General features: G+C 39.6%; 2 protein-coding genes across 2 annotated transcripts in view; one reads left to right on the top strand and one right to left on the bottom strand.

Moving 5' to 3' along the window:
* The window catches only part of VWDE (von Willebrand factor D and EGF domains), a gene marked incomplete at its 3' end in the record, with an annotated part of 72025 nt that extends 67171 nt beyond the window's left edge, over positions 1-4854 (bottom strand). Inside the window, exon 1 of the mRNA XM_079786736.1 lies at positions 4516-4854. Within this exon, the coding sequence (XP_079642862.1) occupies positions 4516-4546 (31 nt within the window). The 5' untranslated portion in view covers positions 4547-4854. The remainder of the gene's footprint in view (positions 1-4515) is intronic.
* Positions 4855-9108: 4254 nt separating this feature from the next.
* LOC307108499 (taste receptor type 2 member 2-like) lies at positions 9109-11909 on the top strand. Its single transcript, XM_079786528.1, has one exon. The coding sequence runs from the start codon at positions 10407-10409 to the stop codon at positions 11316-11318; it is 912 nt and encodes a 303-aa protein (XP_079642654.1). The 5' UTR covers positions 9109-10406; the 3' UTR covers positions 11319-11909.
* The last annotated feature ends 9983 nt before the right edge of the window (positions 11910-21892 follow it).

The following is a 21892-nucleotide window of genomic DNA, read 5'->3' as shown; positions in this document are numbered from 1 at the left end:
ATATGAAGATCTATTCATAAGTAACTTGTCAATGCCAATGATCATTGAGGAGACAGAGCAGAGCAGAAGGAAATCTAATTTGGACTCAGAAAGCAGTAGAACATGCAGATACTAGTTCACATGCTGATACCTGCTGACCTGCATAAAGGCTATAACCAGGGTTAGATATTTATTTCCCAAGCTAACGTGGTGCTAAACTTAATTCAGAATGTGATGGGGAAAAAAGTGATGACTGGATTCAGACCTTTGCAAAGCTATGATGTGACCACGGGATGAAATTTAAAATACTCATAACCATATTATTAATAGAAATGATAGAGATAAAGAGACACTAGCCATAAACTTTGCCTTCACTTCTGTGTAATAGAATCCATGGTTACACTGAGTTACCTTTTTAACATATGTTTTTAAACTTCCTAGAAAAAATAGGGTCACTTTGAAATTTTAGTCATATTTATTTGACTGATCACTGGTAACTATTGAGTGATTTGATACATCAGTTATAAGTATGTTAATTTGCAAGTTTTACAGTAGATGAACATATACTCTTCACTTGGAGACAGACTGCTGTAGCATAAATATATAAATGGAAGTCTTTCAAAAATTGTCCTCATTTTCCTCTACTTATCACCAGTGATCCCGAAATGTTAGAGAAGCAGAATATATCCATTTCACATAAGCAACCCACATCGAACCCAAATTTAAAATTCAATTTCAAAAATCCAGTCTTCAAAATTTAAAAACAACCAGAGTTGCCAGCTGGTGTGGCTCAGTGGTTGAGCATCGACCTATGAACCAGGAGGTCATGGTTCAATTCCCGGTCAGAGCACATGCCCAGGTTGCAGGCTCGATCCCCAGTGTAGGGCATGCAGGAGGTAGCCGATCAATGATTCTCTCTCATCATTGATGTTTCTATCTCGCTTTCCCTCTCCCTTCCTCTCTGAAATCTATAAAAAATATATTTTTTTAAAAAATCAACCAGAGTTTACTTAGTTCCCAGAATCCATATAATATTTCCAAGGGCAGAATCACCAGAATGGTACTAAGTATACATATTGCTGCCCACACACAAAACTGTAATCTTGGAAGAGGAAATTATTTTATGTTATTCACTAATTTTTAGATGTCACAGTCTTAAATATACTAGCTTGATATTTCAGGTTCAGAAGAAATATGTCTCCTAGACATATATGTGTGTTGGCATTTTTATATGTGTTTTGAGAAAAGGCTCAATTTACACATTGCTGTGAACATAACCTTTTTTCTGAGTTAGTGCAGCAGGCCTACCTGACTACATCCATATGTAAATCAAGGAAGAGCTGTTCTATTTTTTCTCCACTTGTAGATGACTTGCTTCATCTGACTTTCTGAAAGGTTCATATACTGCCACTTTGATTCATCAGGATTTCTTTTGAAATGTCAGTATCACCGAAATTGGGCACAAAGGTTTTTCTTTTCTATAAATATTGTCTCAAGGCAACATTAGCTAGATCTCAGACAAGGAAAAAGATCATTTAATTAAGCATTTGAAATCTCTCAAAAACAGAGGATATGGAAAAAAACCCGAAGGACAGAAATTGATCTTGAATTATGAACAGCCTAAACTATGATCCTAAAGCTAAAGAAGATAAATGATGGTGTTGGAGTTTTAGTGCTTGCTGATTGGTCTCTAGCTGCTACAAATCTTTTCTTTTAAGAATTTATCTTCGAACAGATGAGGAAAATAGTACAAATATATCATTCTCCATCAAATTGCGCTCATCATTTTGAATCCAGAGCGCTACTAGAAATATAAAGGGTCTTACATTGGAATTCAGTCACCTCATATATGGAATGGATATTGAAAAAATGGATGTAAAGCCCTAACTGGTTTGGCTCAGTGGATAGAGCATCTGTCTGTGGACTGAAAGGTCCCAGGTTCGATTCCGGTCAAGGGCATGTACCCAGTAGGGGGTGTGCAGGAGGCAGCTGATCGATGTTTCTCTCTCATCGATGTTTCTAACTCTCTATCCCTCTCCCTTCCTCTCTGTAAAATATCAATAAAATATGTTTTATAAAAAAGAAAAAAAATGGATGTAAAAAGCACACTGAAGAAGGGACAGATCACTGTCAAAATATACAAACATTGTAAGTTTATTCAAATTTATTGAAACAATTTGGTCTTGGGCTAAATTATAGCAGCCTTTTCTGTTGTTTTTTTTTCTTTCTTTTTTTATGTGTGTTCTAAACCATGATTTGGAGTTCCTTTCGTTTTATATTTCAGCACGTTCAATAGATCAACTATGGAGAGACTGAGTGTACATAAAAAGTACCAATTTGTATATATGGATTTCAAACTTATTTCTACTTTTCTTATGGATTGTCTGGTTAAATTTAGGTAAATTATCTAACATCTCAAAGCTACAATTTTCTATCTTGACAATAGAGATAACCCTTCTATAAGTACCAGAAAGTTTTAAAAAGTTAAGTGAGCTTTCTGCACTCACTATTTTGGTAAAGAATGTATGGTTTCATTATGCCCCATTTATTTATTATCTTATAAATTATTTTATAAAGTGTCAATTGGAGGAGCACATCTATGCTATTACCTTATTTTCTGCTGTCAGCTACTTCTTCTGATTATATGCATGTTACTAAGGAATGCTAGACATCTGCAGGTGGCTACAGTCCATTTCAGTATGGAGGGATAATAGAATATATGTTTTTTTGTGTGTTTGTCTGTGGGGTTTATTTTGCTGCAAAAAGCTTTATTGTTTCATTTGGTCCACTGCATGGGAGAGGCCTTCAGGGTGGTTAAAAGAATGGCTAGTAATTTTGGGAAGAGGCTCAGATAAAAGCCAGACACCAGGGGATGCAGAGGGGCCTCTCAAAGGCCTCTGGGCTCCAGAGGCTCCTAGTTGTGCTTGAGTGTAAGCCTTTCAAAGAGATACTTGCCCAGCCCAGCTTGGGAGTCAGTCAGGTGTCGCCCATCTTCTTGATGAGTTTCACCTCCTGACCCAGGAAGTGGTTCTCCCGGAAGTCAGAGCTGAGGGTCTGCGCTGGGAGAACCCAGGGCCGGCAACTCCACAAGGGTCTGGTTCATGTTCCTCTCCAAGGCCATGGAGCCTTCCCTGGCTTCCTGTGTTTTGCCCACTCACTGTGGGGAGGCTTCAGCACGTACTGGAAGAGAATGCGGCCACCGTGCTTGTTTTGCAACTTTAAGAGATGCTTATCGCCCTCAAAAAGGCGAGAAGGCGGAAGAAATGGCCCATGCCCTGGAGAGCCACATCATCGCAGTTAAAATAGAAGCCCAGAGAGAGGTAGGTGTGGGAGGCCCGCAGATGCAGGTTGGCCAGGCGGTTGACCACAGCCTCCACCTGGGTAGAATAGTTCTGACGAATTTGGGAGCTCATGGTTGTTCGGCAATGCGTTAAGGTAGAAGAAAAAAAACCAAACCCGGTGTGTTGGCTGGTCTCAGAGGTGGTTCTAAAGGTGGTGACTGGATAAGACGCGGGAGAGTAGCTGGAGGCTGGAAGAAGGGGCGTCCCTGGGTCTGTTCTGTCCAAACACTTAAAGCAAGAGACAGATCCGGGACTGCTGGGAGCACTGCCAATAGAATGTATGTTTTATGTTTGTTGCTGCACCTTTCTAAATACTTCTCTCTGACTTTTGGACTAAGTCTTTTGTCTGCTTCTATTATGTTGTATAATACTCAATTGCAAGGAAAGAATTAAAACATTCTCCCCACACACACACATTTGTCTCCCTTCTATTATCTTAAGATACATGTTTGTAATATCTAGGCAGTTCATAGCAACTAATTTATATTTTGCATTTTTATGCAACTTTCAAAAGTATTGCATCTTTCATTTCCTGTTTGTTTAAACTGTCCCATGGAATAATGAAAGTTGATATTTAGTGATGTGGTAAAGGAGATAATGAAGTCCTTAATTAAAGTCTCTTTGAGAAGTTGAGCTCTTTTCTGTTCCTTCATTCACTGGTTGTCCGAGATACAAATTAAAATTTGCACATAGAAAGGCCTTTAAAGTAGAATTATAATAAACATTATGATGTCAGCTGGATGGGGGGAGCTGAGAAGAGTTGGCTCATAGGCAGTGCATTAACCCATTATATTAATTAATGGGTCATGAAATGATGGGACATAGCTCATACAAAGGCAGCTCAACTGCTTCAAGGTTTTAGCAGAATATCAGTCTGAAAATGTTGACAAAATCAAAATTATAAAAATTCATTTTTTCCTCTAGATTCTTGTTTTGTCTTGGAATAAATGTAAGCCCAGAAAAGTGAAATGACCTACACAGGTTGTTACTCATTTAAACCTTGAATAAGTCGTTTAACCTTTAAGATTCCAAAATATATTTCTCTCTAAAATTGGGATGATTGAAGTGGAATCTGATTCCTTGCTTCTGCCAATAAGTTTTTTATGAATCCTAAGAGCTCTATAACTTTCCATTGATCTGAATTGTGTCTCATTTTCCACAGAAAGAGCAATAACAATAGTTATTGAATACTTACTGTTACGTTCCATTTGCTGCCTTGGTTCCATGGCACCTGATGCAGACAGATATGCTGATAATACAGGGTCTCCATGGCTTCATCACTTCATTAAACAAATGAATTATATTTAATATTTTAATTAATGTTATAGAGAAGGAAAGAATTATGGTTATTAAAATGTGATTCTCCAGTTTATTTTACATGTGCTCTCTAACAATTTTGGTGAAGCAAATTATTACAATCTGAATATACTATAGTGTTTTGGACAAAGATGTGGGCTCTGGGCAGGGTCAGACTGTATTCAAATCCTTATTTACACTATTCTATTTTTTTATTTTTTATTTTTTAGAGAGAGTGGAAGGAGGAGGGAGAGACAGAGAGAGAAAAATATCTATGTGAGAGAGACACATCAATTGGTTGCCTCCCGCATGCACCCTGACCAGGGCCGGTGATCGAGCCTGCAACTGAGGTACATGCCTAGAATCAAACCTTGGACCCTTCAGTCCCCAGGCTAAGGCTCTATCCACTGAGCCAAACTGGCTAGGGCTATTTATACTATTCTGAAGCTTTAGTCTTTGAATTTCATTATGTCCATCAAATAAGATAATTTGATAGTTTTCATTAAGTATTAAATGATAAGTATGTAGAACAATGCTTAAAATCTATTTTAAAGTTAAAATAAATATTAAAGATAAAATATAATAAATATATGTCAAATTAACTGAAATGTTATTGTCAAATATGAATATGATTAGCAAATTTCCTTAATGTCTACTATTTGAATTTGATGTCTACTTTTTCCCCAAGAAAATAACTGATGAATGCAATATAACATATGTGGCAATAGTTTTGACCTTTAGGATCATGAGCCTGATGCTCACTTTATTTGGATTTTTCACCACCCACCTCTTACTTAATATTCTAGACATTTGGGGAGGAAACTCAGAGAATAAATTAAAAAATTGTCTTCAAGCTCAAAATTCACACAAATAACCTATTCAAATACTAAAATCAACCCAACATAAAAGAACTACATTGAACATACTGGTAAAAGACATGAAGACATATTGCATGAACTTTAAACATTGTTTCTCCAGTGATGGGAGTCTGGTCTCAGCAAGGAGGGAGTGGCCTAAATGCTGCCAATGTGTGAAATTGGATCTTTTAAAGCTGCATAGACTTCTTACATCTCCAAGGACCATATAATGACAACAAGACAGATTGTAAGTGAAATGTTGAGTCCTTTACAGAAGACCAAAAATCATTTTGTGTTTTTCACAGAAATAAGCCAATCCAATGAATTAATTTGGGCCAGTAATGGATTCAGTCTTTAGGGCCAATTCTCTCTGTAAAAATTTCAATACTGAAGCAAGGGTAGTGGGAAAATTGCAAACAAACATATCTATACTAATAAAAGGGTAATATGCTAATTAGACTGGATAGACCGGACATCTTCCAAACATTACTCTGGATGTCCTTCCTGACAAAGCTGGGGCCCAGGCAAAGCTGCCCGGGGTCCCGGGTGCCTGCGGCTAACCAAAGGGAGGGAAGCCCAGGTTCTGGGTGCCTGCAGCTGGCCAGATGGGGGGAAGCCTGTATCCTGGGTGTAGGGGCTGAGGCAGAGGCGGTTAGGGGCGATCAGGCAGGCAGGTGAGCAGTTAGGGGTGATTAGGCTGGCAGGTGAGTGGTTAGGGGCAATCAGGCAGGAAGTCAGGTGAGCGGTAAGGAGTCAGGCTGGGCTGAGGGACCCCCCCCCCCCATGCACGAATTTCGTGCACCGGGCCTTTATATATATAAAAGCCTAAGCAACTGTTCAACTGTTCGACTGGTAGCTATGACACGCACTAACCACCAGGAGGCAGACGCTCAACGCACAGGCATGGAAACATGGAACAGACTAATGAATCTCAGAGGGAAGGGGGGAGGGGGATGGCAGGAAGAGATTAACCAAAGATCTTACATGCATACTAGAGGCCCGGGTCCATGCTCCAGTGGGGTTCCTAGGCCTGGCCTGCATGGATCGGCCTGAAACCAACCCGGTGCACAAATTGGTGCACCAGAGGGGTCCCTAGCCTGGCCTGTGCCCTCTCACAATCCAGGACCCCTTGGGGGATATTGGAGAGCCAGTTTTTAGTATTCAACTAAAAAAATGAAAACAAGCTTCAGTCATCTTAGTGGTTCATAAAGCATTAAAGCACTGGAAAGTAGTAGCAATTAAATATGCTTGTTTTAAAAATTCAGACATTTGTGCAGTTATAACCAATGAGAACTAAATAAGCTGATCTTTGTGTGTGGGAAACACCTGGTAATAATATCAAGATTTAAAGTTCATCCTAATTTTGGAGCAATTTATGAACATCATCTTAGAATCAGGTGACGCTTACCATTTATTCAAAGCAAAAGCAAAACAAACAAACAAAAAAACTCCACTGGAGGAATGCCGATTTTTAAGGTTCATGTGAGCATGTAGAAGAATATATGCTAACTGAAAGATGTCTAAACTGAAATTCGCTTAATACGTTATAAATACCCAATGTCTCTTGGTAGATACTGTTATTTCTTTTTTTGAAGAAGAAGAAGAAGAAGAATTTTTAAAGTAAAGCTTTCAGAGATTGTTTAATTTGAAAATCACCTCTCTATTTGGTCAGTGCCTTTCCCAGATCTAAGAGAAAGTTATTCAGTAAAATTCTCTTTCCAAAGTGAGATTCAATAAGGGCAAATGCAAAGCAGTCCACATATGACAGGAAAATCACAAATGCAAATACATACCAGCTAAATTGTAGCTGAACGTCCATTACATCTTTACAATAGTTCTTGGAAAATTCAAGCTTTCTCTTCAATTAACTGATGTGTTTAGGAGGCAAGTGAGAGCTGTAATGCAGGATTTCAGAATGAAATCAGTTCTGGATAACTACACATCTCACAGCAGAATTGTATAATCCACAGACCTTGCTGCCAGCTGCAGCTGCATGAATGTAACAAACACAAGGTTGTTTGAAACTCAGCAAAAAATTTTAAAGCACTTGAACACTCAGTGGGGATAGATTCCATCTTAAAAATTAATTTTTAAGCCCTAACCAGTTTGGCTCAGTGGATAGAGCATCAGCCTGTGGACTGAAGGCTCCAGGTTCAATTCCGGTCAAGGGCATGTACCTTGGTTTGGGGCACATCCCCAGTAGGGGGTGTGCAGGAGGCAGCTGATCAATGTTTCCCTCTCATTGATGTTTCTAACTCTCTATTCCTCTCCCTTCCTCTCTGTAAAAAATCAATAAAATATATTTTTAAAAATTAATTTTTAATCTAAGAAATGAGATTAAAGTAACTGTTTACAAAATGTGTTGTATGATTCATATGTTTTACGGATTTACGTATCATAGAGTATGTGTATCCTGAGGTAACTGTTATAAATATTAAATTTTAAAAAAGAATTGCTTTTTATAAAACATAATTATCAGGGAAATTAATCGTGATTACAATTATAATTTGTTAATTTTTTTGCTATCAAGAGTTTTCATATATTGATCCATCTTTTATTGCCCTAGCTTACCATGGAAAATTGAGAGAAAGGACCATAGGAAAGGAATAATGGGGAATAAAGAACTTAACCTTTTGCACTCGGATGTCATGTGTGACTCGACACGGTTAGCATTAGAATAAAGGAATCAAGAAAACAGCAAGCGAGTGCAAAGGGTTAATATGATTATTGTCTCCCCAAATACTGGTTATCATGGTAATATTTTTAAATATTTAATATTTGAAATACTTAAAAATCCATATTATTATACTGGAATAGGATATACATATTTTGGACATATTCATGTATCTTCTACAACAGTATATAGGCAAAAGCAGTGAACATCTATCATAATAAACAAATTGTCCTAATAGCATACATTCCAAGATTTTTAGTCTAACATTACACAATTAATGTGTCATTTATAATAATCTATAATAATAAAAGCATAATATGTTAATTAGATTGGGCAGCCAAATAACTTTCTGGATGTCCTTCTGGATGAAGCTGCAGCAGCGGGGGCTAAGGCAGAGGCAGTTGGGGTGATCAGGCAGGCAGGCAGAGGCAGTTAGGGGTGATCAGGCAGGCAAGTAGTTAGGGGCAATCAGGCAGGCAGAGGGGTTAGGGGTGATCAGGCAGGTAGGCAAGTTGTTAGGGATGAGCAGGCAGGTAGGCAGAGGGGTTGGGGCGATCAAGCAGGCAGGCAAGGAGTTAGGGGTGATCAGGCAGGCAGAGGGGTTAGGGGCAATCAGGCAGGCAGGCAGAGGCGGTTAGGTGCGATCAGGCAGGCAGGCAGAGGCGGTTAGGGGTGATCAGGCAGGCAGGCAAGCAGTTAGGGGCAATCAAGCAGGCAGGTGAGTGGTTAGGGGCAATCAGGCAGGCAGGCAGGTGAGCGGTTAGGAGCCAGCAGTCCCGAATTGCAAGAGGGTGCAGGCCGGGCTGAGGGACCCCCTGTGCATGAATTTCATGCACCGGGCCTCTCTCTATATATAAAAGCCTCTGCCTGCCTGCCTGCCTGCCTTATCACCACCCCCTCCCCCCGTGCATGAATTTCATGCACCGGGCCTCTAGTGTAAATATAAATGTAAACTGGAGGCCCAGGTTGGGTAGTTCAGTTGGTTAGAGCATTATTCCTATATACCAAGGTACATATCTTGCTGCATGTTGGTAGCTGTACTGTGTAGAAGATGAGTGGGAGGGTGATAAAACTGGCAGGGGAATATCACATAGATACCACTGACATTGGTTTTCATGGGCAGCTGAATATAAGTTCTATGGCTGGCTCTGGGAGGCTTTAAAAACCATAACTGGTGTAGACAGTGGATGGCAAGTCTAGTCCTTTGCTTTTTTCTATTTTCAATACTCTTACAATTTCAATTTTTGAAAATATTTAAGCTGTTGAAAATACTTCCAAATAGAGTCATTATTTTCTTGCTGGGGTAAACATGGTTTGAAAACAGACATGTAATAATATTGATAGTTAACATTTGTTGAGTGCTTAGCATGACCTAGCTACTGAGCTAAGCACTTTGAGCACCATATCTCATTTATGAAGTAATGATTATTTATTTACATTTTACCTGTGATGTGACTAAAGTTCAGCAAGGTTATGTGGAGTAAGCTCATTTTTTCACATAGGTAATTATGCCCTCTGCTGGTGGTTAGAAGTTCCTGTACCATCTTCTTTTTGACATGATGCTCTTCAGATGAGCATTAGATGCCGTCAGCAGGTGGATTAATTATAGACTACTTTCATCACTGGCTTGCTGATCCTCAGACCAGAATTCTACCAGGAAGGCTTTAAAAATATAAAAGTTCGCTTAGGGGAATGAAGGATTCTTATACAAAGTTAGATCCCAGAAAATGATTTTTAAGTGTGAAGAAGAAATTGTCTGTGGTGGGTCTTGGAGGGGAGGAAGGGGAAATTCTATTAAAGTATCTTGAAATTATTACCAGGAAAAAAGTGCACTGAGTTTGGATACTTGTGGCAATAATAGGAAATAATTGTCTGTCCCAAAGATGTGGTAATTGTCATTAGGAGAAAAAAAAGGCAAAAAAGAAATAATAATAACCTAAGTAAAACATTTATAATTACATTTTTGGCAAAACTGAGTATGAGTGAGAATTAAATAATGTCAATTGGAAGGATGTAATTGGAAGACCTAACCATCATTCAAATCTTTGGATTTGCATTCCCACAGTTTCATTTGAAGGGCATCAGATTCAAAAAGTCTCCCTCTGATTTTCTACCTTACGGGAAAAGTCTAGTTTGAGACTCTACTCCAGGCATTGGCAGAAGATCAGATTTCTCAGTATATGTTCCTATCTGCAAGATCATCTAGAGGAGGTATTTAACACCATCCACAAGGAAAAGCTAAGATTTGTGGTAGGAGACATGACCCCCTCTTTATCAGCTATTCCTCATGTGATCATCATGTCAGCAGAATTTATTACCGGGATTACAGTCAATGGATTTCTGATAATCATCAGCTGTAACGAATTGATCAAAAGCAGAAAGCTAACACCAATGCAGCTCATTTTAATATGTATAGGGATGTCTAGAGTTGGTCTGCTGATGATATTAATGGTACAAAGTTTTTTCTCTATGTTCTTTCCACTCTTTTATCGGACAAGAATTTATGGTGCAGCGATGGTGTTCATTTGGATGTTTTTCAGCTCAGTCAGTCTCTGGTTTGCCACCTGCCTTTCTGTATTTTACTGCCTCAAGTTAATAGGTTTCGCTCATCCCTGTTTTCTTTGGCTGAAATTCAGGATCTCAAAGTTAATGCCTGGGCTGCTTCTGGGAAGCTTGCTGGCCTCGGTGAGCACGGCAACTCTGTGTATCGAGGTAGATTACCCTAAAGACGCGGTGGAGGATGTCCTCAGAAATGCCACACACTCCACGTCTAAAATCAAGATAAGGAAAATTAGTGAAGTGCTTCTTGTCAATTTGTCACTCCTATTTCCTCTAGCCATATTCCTGATGTGCACTTGCATGTTACTCGTGTCTCTCTACAAGCACACTCATCGGATGCAAAACGGATCTCGTGGTTTTAGAAGTGTCAGCACAGAAGTCCATATAAACGCCTTAAGAACAGTGCTAACGTTCGTTCTTTTCTTTATTTCTTACTTTGCCGCCTTCATAACAAACATGACATTCATTATTCCTCACGGAACTCAGCGCTACTTTGTGCTGAAGGACATAATGGCAGCATATCCCTCTGGCCACTCAGTTATAATAATCTGGAGTAATTCTAAATTCCAACAACCACTCAGGAGACTTTTCTGCCTCAAAAGGAGTCAATGAAGAGAAGGACCGATGTAAAACATTTCGTTATTTTCTTAACATGGAGCCAATGGACTTGTGTTTTGTTTTGTTTGCTTTATATGAATTGTGTGTGTGCTCCTATCTGGCAATTTCCAGTCCATCTCCCAAGACATGTGAAGCACTGATTTTGATGTTGGATGGACAGGATATCTCTTTTTCTAGGGCTCATGCACTTAAAAATATTATGATAGTAGCACATTTAAATAACTAGTACTTGCATTGGCGTGGTAGAAATCAGAATAAAATACTAAGACTTCTTTTGGCTGACCAATGTAGTTCTGTTACGTCTTCCCAGGTCATTGAGAATCTTCTGATTTAGATGAGGAAAATCACATAGGTTTAGTCTGACTGGGAACAATATAATAAATTGGCTATTTGGTTACACATAACCATTTTTCAAAGACAGTCATGAATGTAAATATTGTTAAAATTCAAGTTATGTGTTGAAAGGGCATAAGGCAATGAACCCAGATACACAGGTTACTGTCTTATTTTGCTTTTGATTTGCTACTAGTTTAGGTTGGTAAATGCTACGAGCTGTGTATATGCATATATACACACATAATGGAGGGTCTCCATTTTTTACAAGATGAAGAAATATTTTTCAACCCCCTGCATTGTTAAACTCATGCCCAAAGAGAATTGAGGGAGGTTGCTGACAATAAATTCCAAGCAGGAAAACATTCAATTGGTGCCTTAACCCTTTGGTGTCTTAATTCCTTCCAAATGAGAATGTCATCTGGAGTATGGCAACAGCAAATGACTTAAAGAGCCAGGGGAAGATTTTGAAATCTGTTACTAAATTTGAATGGATTCTGCTAATTTTTAAGGATCTTGAAGCGTCTTGCTTTAGGGAAGAAAATTATTTTACAGTATCTTACATATCAGGATATCTATCTGTTTGCATCTGTGAAATTCTCATTGGCTCTTTTAAACAAAAACAAAAGATGTATAGTAATTTTAATTATAAATAATTTATAATTAAAATGGATTAGAAGTTGCCAGAATGAAAAAAATAAAATGTGTGTACATGTATATGTGTTTTATTTTAACTTTACCAAATATTTTCACACATTATTGTTTAGTTTATTCTCAGAATACTCTGTAAAGTACGATAGGTAGTGGAATTATCTCAGTTTTATACTTGGAAAAGTAAGATTTGCCTAAGGTCACTCCACGGAGTAAAGAGAAAAGGTCAATTTCAATAAGAGTGTGTATGCTGGAAAACTAGCTCTCTGTGTGTTAGACTTAGAGGGGGTGAAAGCCGTTAGGGGTGGGATAAGAAAGTGGACAGTGGGAAACAAAGGAATAACATATCAGGTTTGCAATCTTTGTCTGTGGCTCTGCTCTGTGTCACGGATTCCTCTGTGCAGAGGCTCTCTGACACATGAAAAATACTACCCAGATTCTATGCTTAGAGTTGAGGGGAATGAGTCATTAATGGGTTTCTTATGCTGTACTGTAATCCCATGTTATATATAAGTGACAAATCAAAGAAGATATTTAAATGTCATAATTCAGGAAATAGCACAGAGGTGATAAAGACTGGCACTCCATGAAAAATTATGAGAATTAGAGAGAATAAGGTTTTATAAATTCAGTTTTCTATGTTATGATTTTTAACTTTTAAATTTAGGTTTGCATTTTTGGAGACCCTAAGTTGTTGGGCTATGTTATACTAATTTTAAAATGGCTAAGTCTGTAGTTATGTCCTTTTCAAAACAGTTTGCTTCCCCATTATGATCTATTACAGGTTTTTCAATACCTAGTTTCACAAATGTGTAATAAAATGGCCATTTAAAAGTTATCTTAAAATCATTAATGGATTTTGTTTTTGCTTTTCAAATATATATATCAAGTTTTCTAAGAAATTCCCGTAGCTCTGCCAGTATTCCTGAGTACGTAACTTAGGCAGTATGTGTGAAACTTCTGTAATGATTTTAGTCATGAAATTGCATAAAGAAAAAATCAATAATGTGTTACCAGGAAAAACAACCTTCTCCTCTCAACAAGTTTTACAAAAGTACCACCTCATTTCCTACTGCCTCTTCTCTCATTGAAATGTAACTCGTGGTTTTATGGGCCTGAATTCATGTAAATAACTATGTTGGGGGTTTTTTTGTGTGTGTGTTTTTTTTTTCATTTATCTCAAGCTTCAAATCATTCCTATTCATTTTGGTGATTTTCACTTTGGCAATTGTTCCCTTTCATAAAAGAGATAAAATAGAAGTTAAACTGTTTAGCTACATTATGGCATCTGCTAATATTACTCCTTCTGCCTAAGTAAAGAAACATCCTTATTCTTATTCTGGCATAACTTAAAACCAATTTTACTTCATGATTAATTTATAGAGTATTTCAAACTGCAGTTACCGGTTATATGATGAAATTATTACTACAATGAATTTTAAGTTAACTTGTTTGTATAAACATATGTTATTCAAGTAGCTTTTCAAAAGTATGGATATTCTTAAGTACCTGGAAATATAAAAGTCAGAGGGTTGAGGTTTTTATTTCCCACAGCATGTTATCTTCCCGAATTTGTGGATACCGAGTGGCACATCTCTGCACATCCCCTAGATATTCATGTGCAATAAAATTTTATTATGCACTCAAAATTATCTACCAGAGAGTAGATTTTTGGATGGTTCTATATATAATTTGAACCACTTAGCCATGAAATAGTATATTTCTATTAGAAAATTCTGGAAAGACATTCATGAGAGCATTAAAGAGAATTCCGGTCGTTTTTATGCTGTTCACCCATTCAAACCACCACCTCCCTCTCCTTTTTATTAAGAACGCTGCTATCCTCGAGGATCAGAATTGAGTTTAATTGCCCTGAGAATCTGCAGCGATGTTCTCAAACTTCAGGGATCTTTAATTTCCCATGGAAGTAACTGTTAGGACTGATCTTGGCATTTAGTACCACTATATTCTTATAGGTCGATATCTTTTCTAGCCAATTATTTATTATTTTCTGAAAATCCAAGGCTATGTTATATGTATTTTGGCATCCAAAACAACTAATATTAGTGAACTCAACATAAATAGACTCTTGAACATAAGGTTTTTAGAAAGAATCATGTACATCTCTTTGGAGAGAAAAAAGAGAAAGGGGGGGGTGGTATCAGATAGGTTAATTTTATTTCCAAAATTGTAAGAAATTGAGTAAGCTAAACTCTACTGTCATTTCCATGAGGAAAAACACGATAAAATTGAACACTAGAGAAACCAGTACCGACAAATTTCTTTGTGTCTCAGTTTATAAACTGGGATAAAATCCCAAGTAATGCACTGCCACCCAGTGGCAAACCTTCACTTTAAATGAAATAATAAAGTAGTCAGAAGACTACAGCCAGCCCTAGCCGGTGTGGCTCAGTGGATAGAGCTTCAGCTTGAAGACTGAAAAGTCCTGGGTTCAATTCTGGTGAAGGGCACATGCTCAGGTTATAGGCTCAATCCCTAGTAGGGGGTGTGCAGGAGGCAGCCGATCAATGATTCGCTCTCATCATTCATGTTTCTATCTCTCCCTCTCCCTTCCTCTCTGAAATCAATAAAAATATATTAAAAAAAAAAAAAAACTACAGCCATTAGGAATCTTGCTTTAGGAACTGTTATATCCCGTGAGGGGGAATAAAAGAAGTTAATACTCAGGTCATAGGAAAGTTTGGACCAAATGAGAATAAATAGCCCAAAACAAACAAACAAACTGTAAAGCAAAAAAAAAAAAAAAATTATTTATGACTTTAGGAGATAACTGAAAAACTTGAATTTTGCTTGGATATTCAATATCAATGAATTAATATTCATTTTTTTAAGATGTCATAGTGGAGATGTGCTAATGCTTGAAAAATAAAAGCATTTTTATCTTTTAGGGGAAACCTCCTAAAATAATTACTGATAAACTTATGTGCTATATCAAAATATGAGGAATGGAAGGAGATATGTTGGAGGTGTATTTGAAGAATTTGGGCTAGAAATTGATCACTTTTATGCTAGGTGATGGTTACATGGGGATTCATTACATGATTCTGAATGAAAATATCCTATACTTAGATTTATAATTCAACACATAAATATAACTCAATAAGAAAAGAGAAAAGCAATAGTACTGATAACACACACACATCTAAAAAAAAGAATAAATTTATTCAGGTGGGAAAATATAGGAAAGCAGTTAAGAGTGTGGCCTCTGGAATCAGATTACCTCTGTTCTCTTACTCTAATAATTTTGGACAAGTTATTAAGACTCTTTCCATCTTTACAACATGGGATAGAAATACTACATATGTTATATGGTTACTTTAAGTATTGAAAGAGACAATTATATACAAAGTGCTTACAACAGAGTCTGGAATATCAAGGTGTTCAATGAATGTTAACCCTTATGAGCTATTAGGATAAAAATTGCAAAATCCAGAAAGCCTCATCCATAACCCTGTTATTCAGGGAATTTAATCACTTTAATTCATAATAAAGGAAAGTGTTACCTTTTGAAGGTGTCGCCAAATGTCAGTTTAGTTAAATATTTCACTCGTTACATTTAGAATTACAGACTTGAGTTGAATTAATTTTCTTGGAGGCAACATAATATAAATTATACCACCACCAGGGGTCAGTGTTGTTACAAATGGAACTTCAACTGAAGAATTTTTTTTATCTATCTAATAATAGAGTAGTATGCAAATCATCACTCCGCTACACTCACAAAGCCACGCCCACCAGCCACGCCCAGCCATGCCCACCATCCAATCAGCGTGAGTATGCAATTAAACTGAAAACATGGCGGCAGCCCCGCCCCCCAGCATCTCCTGGTCTCTGGGAGTCGGAGAAGTCAGGCGCCAGCGCCTGAGGCTGGCTGCAGCCACGGAGACCAAGAAGCTGCCTGCCCCGTGATCTCAGGCCTCAGCCAGCTGGAGAAGTGGTTCACCCTATGTCCTGGGGGAGACAAGAAACCAGGTGCCAGTGCCTGAGGCTGGCTGCAGCCCGGGAGATGAAGAAGCCACCTGCCCTGTGATCCCAGGCTGCAGCCAGCAGCAGAAACCTCAGGTCCGCCTGCCCCACCTCCTGGGGGAGACTGAGAAACCGGGCCTCAGCGCCTGAGGCTGGCTGCAACCTGGAAGATGAAGAAGCCGCCTGCCCGGTGATCCCAGCTGGAGAAGCCACCCTCCCCACATCCTGGGGGAGACAAGAAACTGGGTGCCAGCACCTGAGGGTGGATTCGATCTGGGAGCCAAAGAAGCCACCTGCCCTGTGATCCCAAGCCGAAGTCAGCTGGAGAAGCCGCCCACCCCATGTCCACCCGCCCCACGTCCTGGGGGAGATGGAGAAACCGGGCCCCAGTACCTGAGGCTGGCTGCAGCCGGGAGATGGAGAAGCCGCCCACCCTGCGGTCCTGGGCACCAGTACCTGCAGCTGGCTGTGGCCTGGGAGACAGAGAAGCCGCCCACCCTTTAGTCCTGGGCACCAGCACCTGCGGCTGGCTGTGGCCTGGGAGACAGAGAAGCCGCCCACCCTGCGGTCCTGGGCATCAGTAACTGTGGCTGGCTGTGGCCTGGGAGACAGTGAAGCTGCCCACCCTGCGGTCCAGGTGCCAGCACCTGCAGCTGGCTACAGCCTGGTAGATGGAGAAGCCGCCCACCCTGCGGTCCTGGGCGCCAGCACTTGCAGCTGCAGCACAGGCGAAGCCCCCTGTCCACCATCCCCTGAGGCTGCAGCCAGCCTGGGTGCCTATGGCTGACCAAAGGGAGGGAAGCCCAGATCCTGGGTGCCTGTGGTCAGCTGGAGGAGGGAATCCTGGGTACCAGGTGCGGGCCGAGGCAGAGGTGGTTAGGGGCAATCAAGCCAGCAGGGGAGCAGTTAGGGACAATCAGGCTGGTAGGCAGAAGCAATTAGGGGCAATCAGGCAGGCAGGTGAGCAGTTAGGAGCCAGCAGTTCTGAATTGTGAGAGGGATGTCCAACTGCTGGTTATCCCATGAGGGGTCCCAGATTGGAGAGGGTGCAGGCCAGGCTGAGGGACACCCTCCCCGCTGCCCCCGTGCACGAATTTCGTGCACCGGGCCTCTAGTATATATATATTTTTATTGATTTCAAAGAGGAAGGGAGAGGGAAAGAGAGATAGGAACATCAATGATGAGAGAGAATCATTGATTGGCTGCCTCCTGCAGCCCCCCCCCCGGGGGGTCGAGCCCACAACCTGGGCATGTGCCCTTGACTGGAATTGAACCCGGGACCCTTCTGTCCTCAGGCCGAGGCTCTACCCACTGAGCAAAACCAGCTAGGGCTGAAGAATTTTTTGAAACTTACTTGACCTCACATTTTATTTAATTACAAAGTGAAAACCCTTATGTAGAGAGTTTCCTTCTTTGTGACTTTTAACATCTCCCATTGGCTTGTGGCAGGGTTTAGAGCTACCCACTGAGAAGAGAACCCTGTTTAACTGCAGCTTGAAAAGGCCAAGGAACTCTTGCAAGCTGAGACATTTGTGATGTTTTCTTTAATTAGCTTCTGAAAGTGTACAAATCCTCTTTCAGTTCAAGCTAATGCATTTAAGCCGTCTAAGAAAAACTACTTTCTTTTATAACTTACTAAAAGCAATCACAGTTCATGCTATTCCAGGCTCAGCAAATATTTTAGTTTTGTTTAATATTTTTTTATGTTCCTGAAATAAGTTCAGCTCCAGAAATAGAATATGCAACTCTATGTGCATTTAAGATTAAGTTGCCAAATTTTGAATAGATTCCCTTATTTTTATCCAGTTTAAAATACCATTTCTGATTTACTTACATAAGAATAAATGAAGTACTGGTCTTCATCATGAAATGAATAGTTTGTACAGTATCTTGAATCTTAGATTACTTTCAAATTTTCATATACAAGTTTTAAATACTATAACAAAATCTTCAAAGTGGCATTTTGCCAATGGAATATTTGTTATTTGGAAAAATCAAATTGCAAATACAATAAGATACAGTATTTATCAGTAACAGTACAATCTTTTCCTTATATATATAGTACCAATGTAATTTACCAAACTTTGTGACAACATATGAAAGAGACATTTTGGATTAAAATTTAAGCATTACACTAAGTACATGTAATTAATAAGGTAGAAAATAAACTTACGGCAATATATTTTAATAGTAATACTTATAACAGCATAATACTAAAAAGGTGGATTTTTACTTATCACCTTTTAATAAAGTGGTAACCTATAGAAGCTTTACAATCATAGAAACTATAAATAAAGTATTTTCATGGTGCTTAAACCATTTTTAGTGGAGCCAGAAAGAATCCAGTCCCTTGATCAAGTACTTATTATTTTTTCCTGGGCTTCGGTGGAATGCTGGAAAATTACCAGTGACATGACAAAATTCCAGGTTTGGCAGACACTGTTGGTGCCGCCTATATCCTCTCTGTCTATCCTGCCAGAGCATTTCTGCCTAACTTCCTCTCCTTGCTGAAGGCTCTCTGGCTGCTGGAGTGCCACAGGTCAGAAGTGCTGAGATTTAATATCACCCAGCAACAGTCCTGACGCAGAACTGAGGTGACTGTCCTACAGTGTTCCTCCAGGCTCCCCAAGACGGTTAAGCTCCGGTCGACCCACTTCCTTGGCTTCTTTCCTTTTCCTGTCTTCCTTTCCCCCATTCTTACCTCCGTTTTGGGGATCACCTCTGGTTTCCCTAGAATCCTTGTGTCTGCTTTTGGAGAAACCTAAATGGAGACAACGGGAGACAGTGCAGTGATCTTAGAAGGCAGAAAGCCTGGCTTTGCATCCCAGCCCTGCCACGTGATCTTGGGCAGATTACTTGCCCACTCTCCCTCTGTTCTTCGCCTGTAAGAAGGGAATAATGGGTACTATCCTAGGCACAGCTGGGCAGGGCGGCGGGGGGGGGGAGGGTCCTGAGACAACATACCTTATAACTTTCCTTACCCGTCTTTATTCACTTGTCAATGTCATCTATGGGAAGGGGGTGGAAGGGCAGATTAATATAGCGGGTAGAGTTTGGGCTTTGGGTTTGGTCGAATGGATTAAAATTATAATCAAACTACCTATATCTGTGTAATCTTGGATGATTTGCTTAAATTTTCTGAATCAATCTTTCTCAGGTTTTAAGATAATTAAATGCAAGGTATATATAAATTGCTGTTAACTCCTTTATATCATCTGGATTCACTTATTATTGTTATTAATGATAACAATATGGCTTTGCATGACCATGGAAAAGTTGCTTAATTTTCTATGGTTCAGTTTTCTCACCTGTAAAATGACAATAATTATAGTATCAACTTCACAGAGTTGTTATGAAAAGTCAGAAGTTTATATTTGTAAAATACTTGGAACATAGCACATGACACTTAGTAATTGCTACATTTTATGAATAAAATTTCAAAAGCTATGCATTTTCTTTTACAAAGTAAAATATATACAATGTCCAAGTTAAGAGTTGACTGAAAGGTGTGTGTGTGTGTGTGTGTGTGTGTGTGTGTGTGTGTGTGTGAAAGAGAGAGAGAGAGGTTAGTTCAGTAAGATTAATCTCTGGATTTGTGTAAATGAGGGAATCCAGAGGATGAATTTTCAGCAGTCAGCTCTCATAGAGGACCAGAGCACAGATAAATGCATAAAGAGGAGATGGATGGCCAGAAAACTGTCTTCAAATGGACAGAAATTCATTTTATATTTGTAAGTGGTAGGTATGAAGTCAACCCACCAATGACTTAGGGTGCAGACTTAGCCTTTCAAAGTTTATTTCAAATTGCATGGTTATTTCATGCAATGATTATTTCAAATTGCAAAGATTCCAATGTGCATATGAGAACATCTTGATTACTACAGTAACAGCAGGGGCTTCTCCTCTATAGGCAATGTTGTGCTTAAGCCTACTACTATCTTATAGCCTAATACAAGGTCCAACCACAAAGGAAGTGACATGGCTGTCCATTACCAAGTGACTTAAAGGCAGTTCCAGAAAATCATAGACTATTGCTAACTACAGCACAAAAAGTTCACTGTATGCAACAACATGGATGTGAGAGAGAGAAAGAGAGAGAGAGAGAGAGAGAGAGAGAGAGAGAGAGAGAGAGAGAGAGAGAGAAAAGAGAAGAGAAGAGAAGAGAAGAGAAGAGAAGAGAAGAGAAGAGAAGAGAAGAGAAGAGAAGAGAAGAAAAAAAGAGAAAGGAATCACTTATTCTAAATTAAAACTTACAACTTCTTTGCTCTCCTCAACAAAGATCTGCCCTGAAGCTCAGGGATTTACAATGGGAAAGGGAACATCATCTTGCTTTTTTCTCTTTCTGCACAACTGGACAGAAAACAGCCCATTGTATTTTAATTGATTTCAGAGAGAATTGATTTCAGAGAGAAAGGGAGAGGGAGAGAGAGAAACATCATTGATGAGAGATGGAGAACCATTGATTGGCTGCCTCCTGCACGCCCCACACTGTACATAGAGCTCGAAACCCAGGCATGGGCCCTTGACTGGAATCGAACCTGGGACCCTTCAATCTGCAGGCCGAAGCTCTATCCACTAAGCCAAGCCGGATAGGGCAGGAGTTCTTGGTTTTTGCACCCTTCAGTTGTCTTTTACCAATCAAACTCAGCAATATGCAATCACTTTCAAAGGCATAACTTCACTCCATTCTGTCCTGAGCACACGATGTTTAGTTGGGTATTATTATTATCATCATGATTATTATTATTATTACAATTTTATAAACTAGGAAACTAAAGTTCTCATTAGGAATTTATTGTTCAGAGCACTTATTCAAGATAAGAATACGTATCTATCACCATGGCAGCCACATGCATAGTTTCTGATAAATAACAGAAAAAAATGTGCTTGGCTAAGGTTATGATATAGTTCTCATTTCATATCAGTTGTAGTCCTGCTCCACTATTCCTTTCTGTTTTCATGCAGTTATCACTATAACGAGATAAGAGGACTGAACAGATAACATCTAGCATTTGCAGTCAAATTCTTGGTTCTGGGAGTGACAGGTCAGGTAAGTCTCACGCTTTATAGAAGTTGATTCAGGAAATTCCCATCTCACACTTTTTTGTTCTTTTAGCTGAGGGACCAGAACAACATAGGGCTTCCTGAAATCTCTCTTGAATGTTTATCTTCTGTGCATTTCCTTATGAAAACACTAGGAGCCCAGCGCGCCATTTGAAATCACACGGCGCTACCCATTTTTGAGTTGCTGGTCGGGCCCTGCCTCGCTCCCTGGGCCCCGCAGCAGCCGTGGCCGCTGCTGGTCCGGCCCTGCCTCCCTCTCAGGCCCTTGAAGCAGCCTAGGCTGCTGCTAATCAGGCCCTCGCCCAGCACAGGTGCGAAGGCCCCTGCCGCCCAGCCCCCGACGCTGATCTGGCAACCTCCTCCTGTCCCGACAACCTGTTACGGCGTCCCGGTTAATTAGCACTTTTCTCTGTTTTTATAGATAGGTAGGTAGGTAGGTGGGTGGGTGGGTGGATGGATGGATGGATGGATGGATGGATGGATGGATGGATGGATTTATTTGGGCATTGTCCTGGATTCTAGGGAAATATGCA

This window comes from Cnephaeus nilssonii (assembly GCF_951640355.1).
Source record: "Cnephaeus nilssonii genome assembly, chromosome: 12".
NCBI lineage: Eukaryota > Metazoa > Chordata > Mammalia > Chiroptera > Vespertilionidae > Cnephaeus > Cnephaeus nilssonii.
Note: the sequence above shows the minus strand (reverse complement) of the source record. Positions and strands in the feature narration are given on the sequence as shown.

Coding starts and splice junctions, on each gene's coding strand:
- LOC307108499 (XM_079786528.1), top strand. CDS start 10,407: ATGACCCCCTCTTTATCAGCTATTCCTCATGTGATCATCATGTCAGCA.